We start from the raw sequence: 14,798 nt of genomic DNA on the forward strand, positions 1-14,798 counted from the left end.
AAATATCATTTGATTGCCTACTCTCTTTCTCTCTCTCTCTCATTGGTTCTACTTATTAATTTTCTATCTCTACTAGAATCTGCAGCATGCTTTTCTCTTTTTTAATAGCACCATCTTCACCAGCGTGCGGCCTTCATCTCTATCTCTAGTTTTAGTTTTTCAAGCATTGTATATAATCTAGTTATCAAGATTGGACTGGCCACAAAATCAATGGGGATCCAGTCTAATCAATACCGATTTGATCGTCAGTTGAACCAAATTTTCAAAAAATATAAAAAGTATATGATACTAGTTTTAAAATATAAGATATATTCAAAAACATTTTTCAACTTTGTTTAACTAGTCGAATCAGTCAAAACTGTATAGTCTGACAAGCCAAAACTAATCAAACACTAATTCTGACATGTTTTTAACTAAATTACCTTTTTGCTTTATACTATACCAGCTAAAGCAATGAGGTCAAATCGGGTACTCCTATATAGTCTAGATAACTATGTTACATATGCCTTTCCTCCCCCCCCTTTTTGATATATATATATATATATATATATATATATATATATATATATATATATATATATATATATATATAGTTGGGTAATCCAATATAAGAGAGAGGCGTACATAATATAGTTATCCGGACCATATTGGAGTACCCAATTATATATATATAATCGGGTACTCTAATATGAGAGAGGCATACGTTATCCAGACCATATTGGAGTACCCCGATTTTATATATATATATATATATATATATATATATATGGGGGGCCGTCACGTGGTGTGACGGTAAAAGGCTTGGGTAGCCAGCTCAAGAGCGCAAATTTGAGTCATGAGAGCGCCCACTTTGTGAATAAAGCCAAAGGTTGGGATCGTTTCAAACCCACCCCTCCCAGGACCCTGCATAAATAGGACTAGGGTCGAGTTACGGTATGAAAAACCTAAAACACGTCTATAGGCGAAATGCTACAGTGTTTCGCCACTGCCAAGAATATAGCATGTCTGTAGCAGTTTATTGAACAGACTCGCAAATGGACAGTACACCGTCCATTGCAGTTCCACATAAATTTTTTACCGCCACGAACCTTGTATGCTTGTGATGGTACCGCCAAAGACATGCGAGATCCGTGGCAGTCAATAAATGCATGCCACCTGATTTTTTTGGACGGTAATGAACACATGCTCTCTCTCTCTCTCTCTCTCTATATATATATATATATATATATATATATATATATATATATATATATATATATATATATATATATATATATATATATATATATATATATATATATATATATATATATATATATATATAACTCTTAAAAACACCTATAAACGATTTTGAATAGTATTTCGCCCAGCCACGAACATACTAGGTCTATGGCTGTTTATTGAATGGAGCCGCATGGACGGCATGTGGCTCGTGGAAATTTCCGCGTGTTTTTTTACCACAATGGACATGTAGTTCTGTAAGCCTCGCCATCTGAAAAAAATCGGACGGCGCCGACCCTGTGGACAAAAACATATATATATAGGTGGAAAAACCTAAAAAATGCCTATAGGAAAAATGCTACGCCGTTTCGTCTCCATCACTGACTTGCTATGTCCGTGGCAATTTGTTGAATGGACCGGCAACAAACGGCGCCGTCCATTGCGGTTCTGCGTCAATTTTTTGACCGCCATGGACCTAGTATATCCGTGATGGTACCCACCATAGACATGCTAGGTCTGTGCTGGTCGAAAAACATATGCCGTCTGATTTTTTTGGACGGCGATTGGCCAATGGGAGAAATCACTGTAGCATTCCGCTGGGCAAAATCACCGTAGCATTTCGTCTATAGGCATTGTGTGGATTTCTATATATATATATATATATATATATATATATACCAAAATTTTTACTGATTTGTTCCTCTCTCTCTCTCGTGCTGAGTTATGCAGTTTCTTTGTACTGGCATGAAGGAAAATTCTCAGTCGACAGTTCGTGACTGCCGGCCTCTTTCGATACAGCTGGGGTGCGAAGGAATCAAACAAAGGAGTGGTGAGAGAAAGTTAACTTACAACAGCAAACCCCCATCTCCTTTATTTTCGTTTCTCACTCCTCCCAAATATTCCCCTCTCTCTCTCTTTCTCAAATGAAAGAAACAAGGAAAAGCTAAGTCTCTCTCTTCCCCTTCCCCTTCCCCTTTCCCTTTTCAAGTCAAACAAACAAAGATTGGTGTAGCTGGGGAACAACGAAAAGGTAAAAGAACAATAACACTGCATATATTCTTTGTTCCAGCCCAACCATTTATGGTATAAAAAACATGGAGAAAGCAGGTATATATATTGCCAACCACACGATCTTTTCTGTCTAGACTTTAGATAGAAGTACTTCAGCAACAAGTTTTAGATCGAGCAGCAGTGAAGCTATAACCAGAGTAGGAAGGTATAAATAAGAATCAGTTTGTCTGTCTTGTACTTCATAAAGGATCATGATTTGAGGTCTATGTGTCTGCGAGGTTTTCGTAAATGGATCTCAAAGAACGCATGATCAAGCTAAAACTCGACATCCAATCCTCATTTTTATGTAGACCTAAAATGGAAAGAAGTGCAAACGAAGGAGTTATCGTTCCACTTCCACTTACTCATGCAACAAAGCCTATGCTGAAATGGACGCCTGAGCTGCACCAGTTATTCCTTGACACAGTCGCCCGGCTGGGGGGCCTTGATGGTGAAAATTCAGAAACCTCCTCTCGTTTCCTCTAGATGCTTTCGGTTGACATTCAGTAAAAAGGAAATTTATTGTCTTTTTTCCGCAGAGGTCTCACCCAAAGTAATGGTGCGAGCCATGGGGATACCTGGACTAACAGTGTTTCATCTCAAGAGTCACCTGCAACGCGAGGTATCATATCTCTCTCTCTCTCTCTCTCTCTCTCTCTCTCTCTCTCAAAAGAGGACTAAGCAATATTGATGCATTGCAGAGGTACAAACGAGCAAAGGCCCAAGGATTAGTACACAGCAGGAGTCTAAGAAATGGTGAGGACAGTTTATGAATATGTGAATTAGTTTCTGCTGATTAAAATTTGATGGTTATGGTATCCCTCACTAAATGCATACAAATAACATTGGAAGCAATGAGCAATGGGGACCCTTGGATTCAATCAATGGACGCAATGGGCGGTATTCGAAGGATGAGAGGGGCGATATTCCCCCCAGATGAGTAAGAGAACCACGCTGCCATTCTCTTTCTCTCTCTCTCAGCCTTTATCAACAGAGATATCTTCTTGAATGTAATGTTCGTCTCCGGTGACTCAGGAACATTCGCATGGAAGAAGAAGCTATACAGAAGCCAATCAGCATGAAAAGGGAAATGCTTCAGCGGATAGAGGCAAGATACCCAAGACTCTTTATCCTTTGTATGGGTTTTATTAACTTTCGTTGTGCATGGTAATTTGACCTTTCACCATAAACTTTTGGGATAATTTCATTTAAGGGTCATGATCCTTCAATCCTTAAGGGCTAATCCAAACATCCAATTAAGATTCGAGGGTTTAATTTTTAATTTTCATTTCACTCGAGCACCTTTTCAAAAGATATCATAAAAAACAACCAAAACACCCAAATTGCCCATATTCAGAGTTGAGAACCCCGGATAAGCAATGGCATTTTAGTAATTTGACCCACCAAAGACACGCTAACCAAATGGCTCAAGCACCTCTGCTTGCTTAGGGTAGGTGAAATTACTAAAACACCTGATGCCTATGCTTGTTTAGGATTCCCAACCTGGAATAAGGCCAATTTGGGCATTTTTAAATAATATTGTTTCAAGAGATTTACGAGTGAAATGACAATTAAAAAGTAAATCCTCTAGTGCTAAGTAGGATGATTTTGTAAGCAGTTTTTTTACTCCCTAAATGACATTTTCCTTAAATTTGTTAGATCCAATTGCTTTCTTGCAATCCATATTTGGGTAAAGATATGTTGGACATTTGGCACAAAATGTCACACCTTTAATGCCCATTAGAGTTAATGTCAGTACATTTAAAACATGTCTAAGTTCAAAATATGTTTCTCGTATAGTTGTCAAGAGTCTTGTAGTTAGGTATATTTCTGTCATCTTAGTCATTAAAACTTAGTTACCTGGCCTAGGTATCTGTCATTTGTTAATAACAATATTTTTAAATTCACATAAAGCATAGGATATATATTGGGCTAATACACATTTAGCAAGACTAATATCAATACATTAAATTTGTAAGCACCAAATACACACTGTATCTCTCCATATTAACTTTCTATAAGTATGAACATATAAAGGGTGACAGATAATTAATCTGCTATTGCTTTGATGAAGAATATCGAAGGTCGTCATGTATCGAAGCTCGTCACGTAATTACATCTCTAAATAGATGATGGCTAATCAACTTCTCTTGTTCATGGTCCCTGATTTAGGTGCAGAAACACTTAAAACTACGAATGGAAGCACAAACAAGGTATCTTCAGACTGTATTAGAGAGGGCAAAGACTGCACTTTCTTCATACAACTTGGATTCCTCAGGGGTGGAAGCATTCAGAGCAGAGCTCTCAGAATTGGCTTTGTCTGTAGTAATCCATGATTATATGGACACAGCCATCTCCAAGAACAAAGCATCTGAATTTGCAAGCCCACAAATGGAAAACCAAAGGATGACAGGAATGGGAGCTTCTGGTTATCATGCTCCTAAGCCCCAGGTCAACTATGGTTCAGGCAATAGCACCTTAAGTTCACCTAAAAGCCCCCTAACTTCCTTAACGATGGATGTTAGCATGCAAGGCCACAATTATGAACTTAGATTTAATAAATCATGCGTGGAGCTGATCCCAGTGATGCGGGGGGGGCCAATGGTTGCAACAAATAGGGCTTCACGATCTATAAATGGTAATAATGCAGTTTCTCTGATTCTTCAAATGGGAGCAGACCGAAAGGAGGAAGGACAAGAGCCACCGTTAGGCAGAAAATCTGTGAGAATGGAAGAATGTAAGAGAGTCAAAGAAACTGATATTGGCATAAGAGAAACTGACATGGAACCTCCACATGTGGATCAAGTGAGCAGTGTGAGTTTCATGAAATCAGTGGAACCCAGTGACAAATTGGGAAACCATGAAAATGGTGGCTTGAAATTGGTGATGGGGTTTGATCTGAATGCTTGTTGTGACCCACTGATCATCGCCATTGACAAGTGAATATGGATTGCATTACATGGCTTCACCGTGTTACGGGGAAAATCTTTCAAGAAGCATGTAACTCTCAATGTGTCTTTTCCCTGTTTTTATATTTTGCCTAAAGTTCATGAATGTTTTTGTTTTACAGTCTACTAGAGGATAAAAAACTGCAATTTCATTTTTCTTAAAGAGCTATAATGGGTACTTCAATTGCAAAATAAACCTTAGGTAGTAGTAAAGTGTCTTTTCTCTTCCTTTCGAAGGCCACAGCTCAACATCGTCAAAAGGTTCAAGAAAAGCTGTAAGGAAGAAGGTTGTCTCCTTCACTTGATGGCTACGGCCAGGGCTTCTACTCAAGAAATCCTTGTTCAGTGTCCCTCTGGTTTGGAGGTCTTGTCACCATGAAAGCAAGTGGAGAATATGAGAACAATGCACTGTCATTTTATTGCTCATGTGACTTCAAGTATACAGTCATCCCACAGATGTAATAAGGACTAATCTAAGAACGGTGGAATTCTGTAATCTTTGAAGCGAGGCTTACATGACATCAGTAAATTATTGTCATTTTTGTGGAAAGGCTAGATATCTTTCAAACAATGTTGGCAGTTTCTCATCTCCTGAAAATGTTTGCTGGTGATCTCAAGGATATAAATCAGGATTTCATCTCATTTCATTGTTATTTTGTTAGTAAGCATGTTTAAGGCAAGGCATTCATCTGATAAAAAAGGAAACATAACCTGACCACAGCTGCTAATAGTTACCATTTAAGCCAAGACATTAGGTATCGACGAACAAGAATAAACAGACAACATAAATAAGAATATCAACACAAGAAAATAAAAAGACATTCAGTAAAAGACCATTTTATGCCGTTCCCTAAGCTATTGATGATAACAAGCATAAAAAGTGGAAAGAAATTCGAGGAATAACATGATCAATCCCAAAAGTAGAGCATCTAACAGTCAAAACAATAGACAAACGCATCACAAATGAAAAGCTTAACACAATCAATCCAAAAGTAGAGCATTTAACAGTCAAAACAATAGAAAAGGCTTTTTTTTTTTTGGATAAAGTTAACAATAGAAAAGTAATTACTTTAACACACCAAAGCAACCACAGAGGTGGATCTTGACGAACTCTATCATAGAAACTCAAACCGTTCAGCTGTAAGTCATTATTAGACAATGTTTTTCCAATGAATAGCACTCGAACAATTTCTCGTGCACATAAAATAGAGATAGTCTTTGAGAAAATTGGTGAAAACTACATACATCCACCGGAATGTGTGAGGTTCCATGACTCTCAACAAACCTCTCCATTGTACAAGTCACCTGTGCTAGCGTGTGCAAAGTACTTCCACTCTTCTATAAAATAAACTTTGTTGCACTAGAATTATAATTTCCTATAATAAATACTCTACAATAGCACAACTTGCCTATCTAGAGAGGGCCCTGTAACATGGAAAGTACAAATACAAATGACCTTCATTTCCTCCAAGATAGAAAGCAATCTGATAACCAGTAGAAATGAGAAGGCCATTCTCCAAAGTAAGGAGTTGGAAGCCTAATCATAACTTTTATAAGAGATAAACTGTCAATATTAGAAGATGGGATGCTTTTCCCTTTTTTTTGGGATAATAACCATACTAGACAGTGGAAAAGGAGTACACATCAATCTGCACTATAACAGTACAGAATACATACAGATGGAGATGCACAATCAAACCCACAGAGAGAGAGAGAGAGAGGAAAACGAAGGATTCAAACTGTGGCAAGGCCCTAAATTGAGACTTACACCATAATGAGGCTTCCAGCTCCCACCCCCTCCTTCACTTAGCCTGCCTACCACCTCATTACCTTCATGATAGACATGGAAGATAGAAACAATGAAATCAATAAAGGAAAGAATCCCTTCCATAATATTAGCAAGCCTCTAAAGGAATTCGGAGGATCTACTGACCCACGGAATATCCTCAAGTGAGTAACCCACCACAATCAAGGACCCTATGAAGGACACAACAAACATCCTCAACCCTAATATTGACACTTCGACTCAATAGAAGATATATCACATGATCCTGCAAGACCATAAAAAGACTTAGGGATGTGGCCCTTACTCTATTTGGAAAGGATACCAACTTCAACAGGGCCAGGGTTACCAAAGGAACTTCCATCAAAACTTAATTTAATTTATCCCCGGGTAAAGGGATTCAAACAGGAAACAGTCAGAAATCAAGCCTTTTCTAAAGGGCCACCACAGTCCACTCTCTGATAAAGCCATGAGCCCTTAAGCCACATACTCAAAGCATTTAAATATGAAAAGGAATGTGTGCGAGGAAATACAAAGAGGTAAGATAAATTAGGACACATTCAACATTGGGTGGAAATGTTGTAAGGAGAGAAATTTTGGCAACAGGAATCCATGACTAGCACTTCAAGTTTCCCAAATGATTGCACATTCAAGAAAGCGCAGTAAAGATTTTCTTAATGATCAGAGATCTGTAGAAATATCTGATTACATAAAATTTTAAAATTTTGGTAATGACAAAAAAAAAAAAAAAAAAAAAAAAAAAAACAAGAGAGAAAACAAACAAACAAATAAAAGCAGAGGTTAGACATCTATATGTGAAAGCAATTCAATGATTAGTGTATTTCAGGTCATGGATCATAATTTTTGTGTCAGTTCCAAAATCCAACCTCTCAGGTTGAGGTTGTTTCTCAGTCCATGACACCAGAGAAGAACAAACAAAGAAAAACAACATATACACCAGTAGGTCATAAAAGATGTTTCGCAATAAATATTTTAACACTAGGATCTAGCTCCCGATGAACAGTGAGCTGTATGCCCTCAATCCCATTCTTTTCAGTCTATAGTGGATTCTTCCTATAGTATTGAAACTGCCTCCCTCAAGAATAAATATGCTTCATTTGGAATATAGAAAATCAGCCGACCCCAAATAATTGGGATAAGGCTTGGATGATGATGATGATTTAGAATATAGAAAATCGTTTCTAAAACTTCAGTTGAAGTGTCAATACTTTGTTAAAAGAATTGAGAGAACTTGAGTATCTCTCATATAGCATAGGATTTTAATATAATGGTTGCAAAATGAAAAACAAAAAGGTATTCAATTTCATCTCACAAAGTAGATGGAAATGTGGACATTGTACACATGTCTCTACCAGTAATTACGGTAGTCTAAATTCGGAACCCAATTGAGAACATCCTATATATAGAGGACACAGAAAATGGATGATATACAGTTGAAGTTTCATAATTGAGTCATTGTCGCTGTTCCTGCATGCATGATTATCTTGCCAAATAAATAGCTCAAATATATAAGGGCAGCAAAGAATCTTCACCATTTGGCAGCGAATATAAAGTTTCCAACAAAACCCATCCCCAAGACAGGAAAGCAACAATTTTGTGGTACAAAAATGCACGTGAATACATAGTGAAAAGGAAAATTATGAAATGAAACTTAAATTCTTATTCTTCAATTTTATTGAGTTCCAAACTTCCCATCTACAAGATCAAAAGGACACACTGAATGAACAAGTACTTGCTCGATCTAACAGCCTTCCAAATGTATGAGGAAACGACGAGTGATTATTGCAAGAGCTAGAAATTCCAACTTTAGAAGAACTGCAGATCCAAGGAAAAACAGATGCTCAAACAATAATATTTTTTCAGAATAAGTGCTCGGACAATCAACAAAAAACAAGATTCGATTCGATATCATGGTCATTATTTAATTAACAGTGACAGAAGGATCAAGGTCATTCCTTTATAGTATCATAATCAGAATAATACCATGACCCGCTTATTCAAAATACCTAGAGAGATAAGATAACTACAAAAAGAAAGTGAGTAATAAGAGAACTTTCAAGTTCAAGCTAAAAAAAGAAGAAATAAATTGACCCAATTGAGTATCATCTCTTTACTGATAATTTTTTAGCCCCTGAAATTGTGCCCTGTTTCTTACTCCGACGGGGCTTCTTTGATCCCCAAGCTTGCATCCTCCCTATCGGGCACCCGCACTTTGCCCGAAATATCAGAACTGCCCTTCCATTTGGGGGAGCCAACTTTCTGAGCTCATTTTCCAATTCTTTGTGGTCTTCTCTCAATTCAAACATCAAGAATTCATCTCTTATCAATGGAGGAAAACCCTTCAAAGACTCCTCTGATTCGATCTGAATATCGAACTCAACAGCTTTCCGAAGGCCTCTGCAACTTGGGTTGTCGCACTTTCGAGATCGAATCCCCACAACTTCCCAAACAACCACCAGGGACAAAACCAAGATAACCAAAAACCCACTCGCATAAGCCACTGGGGCTTCACTAATCACTTCATATGTTAGAGAGAGCGGAACAGGAACAAGCTCTGCAAATCCATGGTAGAAATACTTGACATAAGGGAGAATCAAGAACCCACAAGCACCAAGAACCAAGATCAATACGAATATATCAATCGCTGCAGAGGTTGATTGATCACATAGTTGGTGGGTTAATGGATTCAATGAATTGGGTTGTCTCTTGAACTTGTAATTGGGTTGACAGTTTTTGGATTGAGAACCCATGTGGTGAGTTAGAGCTAGGGAATTGGCCATGCCCTGGTCTAAACACTTGTAAAAATCAATCAAACACCACTGCCAAGCATTTATTTACAGAAACAACTGAATAATTCCGCGCAAAAAACCAATCAAGTCATTGTCAAAAAAATAAAACCAATCAAGCCAGTCTAAAATTTTCCAACAAAAAAAAACCATCAAAATCAATCAAAGTAAACAGTATGATAAAAAGGGATTAAACTAGACCAGGTCCACCGATTTGGACGATTTTAGTGCTTCCAAGATGAGTTTTTCGAGCTGAATTCGAATCAGGGAACCAGAACTTCTCAAAACGAATCAATATTGTTGAAAAATGCATCGAAATGGAGCGAGCTTCAGTGCCGGCTTCGAAGAGAAGCCATGGCCCAAATTAAGGGGCGTTCTGATATCCTCAGTTCTATGGGCTTATAGAACTTAATGGGTCAATTTCAGTGTGCGTAATGTTTTCAATTTTTTATGCCAAAATTTACAAAACAAATGTCACCTCTAAAATGATATAATTTTTCACAAAAATACAAAATGTGACGATAAATGATTTCATACTCCCGTCGGAGTAGACTGTCTATGTACTTCGTATCTAAAACCCTATATAGGTGTCAATTTAAGACTCGAAATTTTAGGGATGTAAGCTTTTCACCCATAGGCACCTTACTAGAAAAAATATTCCTAAATTGAAATCTCTATCTACTAAAAAGAAAAGTCTCCAGATTAAGTAGAGACTATGCAATTTTTGAAGGGTAATATCTAAGTATTAAAAAATTCCAAATTCAATTTTTTCTTTTAAAAATTATAGACTAGTGATTCTTAAGGGGGCTCCCAAAATTTCACTCAAAAAATCTTCCTAAGTAGGTATTTCGATGAGGGAGTAAAAACACGGTATATGCTCCCGCATGAGCATTATACATGTTCTAACATGAAGCATGGGATAGAAGGTGTCCACCCCAAACAATCAAAGTCAAACCCTGAGGTGCTAACTCTAATGCCATACGCCTTACGATGATTTTAAATTATATTTTCACCTCCATTTATAAAATTGAAAATAGATGGTCCAAATAATGAGTTATATGATGTATTATATTTAAAATTTTAAATATTTTTTTCATATACATATGTCTTGAGATCGAGATGATAATGGAGGGTTGGAGAGCATCTTGCAATGTGTTTTTGTTGATTATCTAACTTCTTCACTGTATAGTTGACACCTCATATAAAGTTTTTACTTAGGTGTTGTTTTTACAAGATGTCAACTTCTAAACCATGCTAGAAGATGTGATTCCAGTATTAGGGACTCATGGCTTGAAAATACATTTTCATTCTTAATTATAAAAACTAGTGCAGGTTAAGTACATCTATAAATACTTAAAATCTTCAAAATAACATACCATCCAAATGATGAGTAATGATCCTATAGGACCCTCCCCCACTTATGTATGTAAGATCCCAAATTATCACCATTAAATTTGACACGGATCTTTAGAAAAGTTATCACAAGAGTATGGAACTTGAATTTTTTTTAGATCCGCGTCAAATTTAATTGTGATCCTTTGAGGTCCTACACACATAAGTGAAAAAAAATCTTATAAAATTATTTCTCATTTTATAAACTAATATACAATTTATTGTTCAATATTGTATATAAGATGTAATTTTATAGACCCATTTATGACAAAAAAAGGTCACGTCTAAAACTGAAGCACCAAGTTTACGTGTCGTGCTTGTTATACCTAGTCATTGACGTGCTTGTTATACCTAGTCATTGAATGAAAAAGTTTATAGAAGGTGCCTTAATTGAAGAGAGGATTCCAAGTTAGAAGACCGTCTCATTGATCATCTCAACCTTGAAACGGATAGAACTAAAAAAAAAAAAAACTTTGATCCTAAAAAGAGTATGTCGCATGACAATTTATCAGGACTGTCTATATATACACATAGCCTTGCTATTCTTTACAAAATAACCGCACCTTAAGCATCAACAAATTAAAATGCTTAATTTTGTAGAATGTTGGTGCTATTCATGGAGTAAAACAAATGTTTTGGTGTTTTTCATTGCTTCCTTGTGCTGTTTTCCTCTGATAGCTTTCACGTTGAAAAAGAGTCCTAACTCTAAACTGACTTTGAAAAAGGAGTGGCAAAAGTTGGCATAAAATTCTCTATTAACTCATTAGGGCAAGTGTTGTATTTTTGCAAGAGCACACTATGCACTTAGTTGCCCAAAAGAGCTATTTGAAGGATTATTTTGGTCTAAAATATTACTGTCCATTTTAGAGTTCCCATATAAATGTTCTCACAAAAAAAAAAAAAAAAAAACCTTCTTAGAACTTAGGTCTTAATGTCCAGAAATTGGATGACCGTTGTTTAGACTTAAGACATTATTTTTTCAAGCATATGCAAAGAGTGTGTACTTAATTCATCTATTAGTGTGTGTACTATGCTCCCAGTAAAAGCCTATTACCAATTACTCCAATGGATAACAGATCTACTAGGGAGGAATTTTTTAATCTAAAATTTTGGGGATCAATTAAAATTTTATTTTTCCAAAAAAAAAAATCAATTTGAATTCTTCAACTCTTGTATCTCACCCACAGGAAATTGGGTGATATCTGTTCAATCTCGGGACCTAAATTTTTCAAACACATAAAGATTGTGCTTTAAAATGGAAAAGTGGTTTATGCTTTGGGGGATGCATAATATGTTAGGATCCCCAAAGGCATCACACATCCATCTTAAAGATGGATAGTCATGTTAGAATCCGTAGGAATATACATACACATATATTGAATATTGAATGGAGAATCGTGAGAGAAGAAGAGAGAACACAACATTTACGTGATTCAGGCCGAAACTTTACGCCCACTGATCCAAAGCCCCAACCGGCTACATCTTTATTATTTTGGATGGATATTTACATCAATAAGCATATATATATATATATATATATAAGACAATCACACAAATACAAGAGATAAATATGATATGATTCTTGGAGATAGAGGTAAATAATAGGAGACTTTATCACCAAACTAACTTGATGATTAAGTAACTTTGAGTTGGTCTCTTCTTATCTTCTAGATACTTAATCTTATCCAGAGATATATACTCATATCCATAATGATTATATAAATATGAACCCTAGATGTCTTTATCCTAATCCTCCTCTTCAAACTCAAAATGCTTTGACATAAAGCAGCTAGAGTTTGAACAATACTAAGTTGCCAAACAACAAGTAGTGCCAAACAATAAGTAGTGATCAAATCCATGATAAATTTTACATGTTACCATGGTCTTCCAAGAAACAACTTTTATTGGGCTCTCTACTTTCTCTAAAGACTTTCTCTCTCTAGAGAAACAACCTTTATTGGGCTCTCTACTTTCTTTTAAAGACTTTCTCTCTCTAGAGCTTTTTTCTCTGAAGATCTTCTCTCTCAGAGGCTTTTTTTCTTTCTATAGGATTTCTCTCACTAAAAAAAATGATCTTTTTTTTCTCTTTTTCGAAATATCCGGGATCGAGTAATGAAAAACTCAATGATCATCACACAGGATAGAGCAATAGAAAACTTCATCATCAAACATGAATCAGGTAACGAAAAACTTAATCATCAACTAGGATCGAAAAATTTGATCATCAACCACGATCAAATAAACTCGATCATCACACAGGATCGAGTAATAAAAAACTTCATCATCAAACAAAACAGAAACACATAACGAAAAATATGATCATCAACTAGAATCAAAAAATTTGATGGTCACACGTCAACCCTTAGATTGGGTTCTTTCTCTCTCTTCAAAGACTCGTAAAAATAGGTGCTTTTCCTTTATGCTCTTCTTTCTAGAAAGATGGGCCCCTTTTTTAAGGGATGACTCTCTCTCTAAACTTGGCTTTTTATATCTCTCTCACAAGAAAGCCTGACTCTTCCTTTGTGAAACCCTCATTCTTCCTTTGTGAAACTTGATGTATCTCCCTCAATTAAAAAAAAACATGGGTCGCTTTTTTTATGGAAAACTGGTATCTTTTTCTCTTTGAAAGACGTGGGATCTGTTTCTCTCTCTTAAACTCTCTCTCTCCTACGGCTGGCGGCTCTGTCCAAAAAGTGACACCCTAAAACCAACAGGGATAGCAGAGGCCATGCTCTTTGAGGCAAGCATTGGCACAACTGATATTGGGTTGGGTTAAAACCAACAGGGATAGCAGAGGCCATGCTCTTTGAGGCAAGCATTGGCACAACTGATATTGGGTTGGGTTCTTCTAAAAAGGGCAATGTTGGTCCTGCTAGCAAACCCAAAAAGAAATCGATGACAGCACCAGATGGAAAGAACCAAAGATGCATAATTTCCAAGCAAAAATATTTCATTGCTACTGCCACTGGCAATTTGGGAAGGCACTGCAATCATCATCATCCTGGATATGATTGGCAAGGTGATATTCTCACGCAGGCTCCTCATCCATCTCCCTAGCAAATCCTTTTTTTTTTTTTTCGAACAGAACTCTCTCCCTCTAATGGATCCTTTCTCGCTCCTCAAAAAGTTGCAGGTTTTTGATGTCCATGGCCACGATAACACTGAGAATCACTGGAAAACCTTTTTTTTCTTTTTTTTTTTCTTTTTTGGACCCTAAAGAACTTCTTTGCCGAATGGAAATCTCCATTTTTTTTTTTTGGACTTCTTATTAATGGGTAAGGCAAATCCACATTAATAACTTGATCAACTTGAAGGAATACAAAACGTCACCTTTTGCATTCCAAGAGAGCAATTGCAAACAATTTGCAAATCTTTAGATTTACGTTGTGTGAGGATCCCCTTTGGCTCATCAGTTTTGCATAACCTTTGCAACAAAAATAACAATGTCCAATGCAAACCTAGTTTACAATCTATTTCCGTGAAATTTTCTTTTTCCTTAGAAATATTAGTTGTAAAAAGAAACGATTGTAGAGAGAGCGAGAAAGATCCACGCTCACCATACACAAGCCAGAATAAGTCAACTGTAGAGATTTTTAA

The 14,798-nt window shown here is 36.5% G+C and overlaps 2 protein-coding genes and 1 non-coding gene across 4 annotated transcripts; 1 reads left to right on the forward strand and 2 right to left on the reverse strand.

Annotated features, from left to right (window-relative positions):
* Positions 1–2,353: 2,353 nt before the first annotated feature.
* On the forward strand, positions 2,354–5,769 carry LOC110006727 (uncharacterized). Of its 2 annotated transcripts, XM_020663489.2 has the most exons (7): positions 2,354–2,437; positions 2,583–2,722; positions 2,811–2,893; positions 2,973–3,027; positions 3,124–3,211; positions 3,307–3,379; positions 4,444–5,769. In XM_020663489.2, exons 2-7 carry the CDS (start codon positions 2,590–2,592, stop codon positions 5,212–5,214), a joined length of 1,203 nt encoding a protein of 400 aa, XP_020519148.1. In that variant the 5' UTR covers positions 2,354–2,437; positions 2,583–2,589; the 3' UTR covers positions 5,215–5,769. The 2 variants fall into 2 exon arrangements, with proteins under 2 accessions (XP_020519148.1, XP_020519140.1); XM_020663481.2 differs by having other exon boundaries at positions 2,424–2,722.
* Positions 5,770–8,663: 2,894 nt separating this feature from the next.
* On the reverse strand, positions 8,664–10,147 carry LOC18422266 (uncharacterized). Its single transcript, XR_016055091.1, has 2 exons — positions 10,011–10,147; positions 8,664–8,838 (listed from the first exon to the last, which is right to left on the reverse strand). It is a non-coding gene; the product is annotated as an uncharacterized LOC18422266 (transcript).
* LOC148782645 (uncharacterized protein At5g19025-like) lies at positions 8,904–9,952 on the reverse strand. The gene has a single exon (XM_088866155.1). It carries the CDS (start codon positions 9,801–9,803, stop codon positions 9,126–9,128), a length of 678 nt encoding a protein of 225 aa, XP_088722281.1. The 5' UTR covers positions 9,804–9,952; the 3' UTR covers positions 8,904–9,125.
* Positions 10,148–14,798: the final 4,651 nt, after the last annotated feature.

Source organism: Amborella trichopoda, chromosome 4, assembly GCF_054954075.1.
Source record: "Amborella trichopoda isolate Santa Cruz 75 chromosome 4, AtrichopodaSantaCruz75HAP2 v2.0, whole genome shotgun sequence".
Lineage (NCBI taxonomy): Eukaryota > Viridiplantae > Streptophyta > Magnoliopsida > Amborellales > Amborellaceae > Amborella > Amborella trichopoda.

Coding starts and splice junctions, on each gene's coding strand:
- LOC110006727 (XM_020663481.2), top strand. CDS start 2,521: ATGGATCTCAAAGAACGCATGATCAAGCTAAAACTCGACATCCAATCC. Junction 3,028..3,123: donor CAGCAGGAGTCTAAGAAATG/GTGAGGACAGTT, acceptor TAACATTGGAAG/CAATGAGCAATGGGGACCCT. Junction 3,380..4,443: donor AAATGCTTCAGCGGATAGAG/GCAAGATACCCA, acceptor TCCCTGATTTAG/GTGCAGAAACACTTAAAACT.
- LOC148782645 (XM_088866155.1), bottom strand. CDS start 9,803: ATGGCCAATTCCCTAGCTCTAACTCACCACATGGGTTCTCAATCCAAA.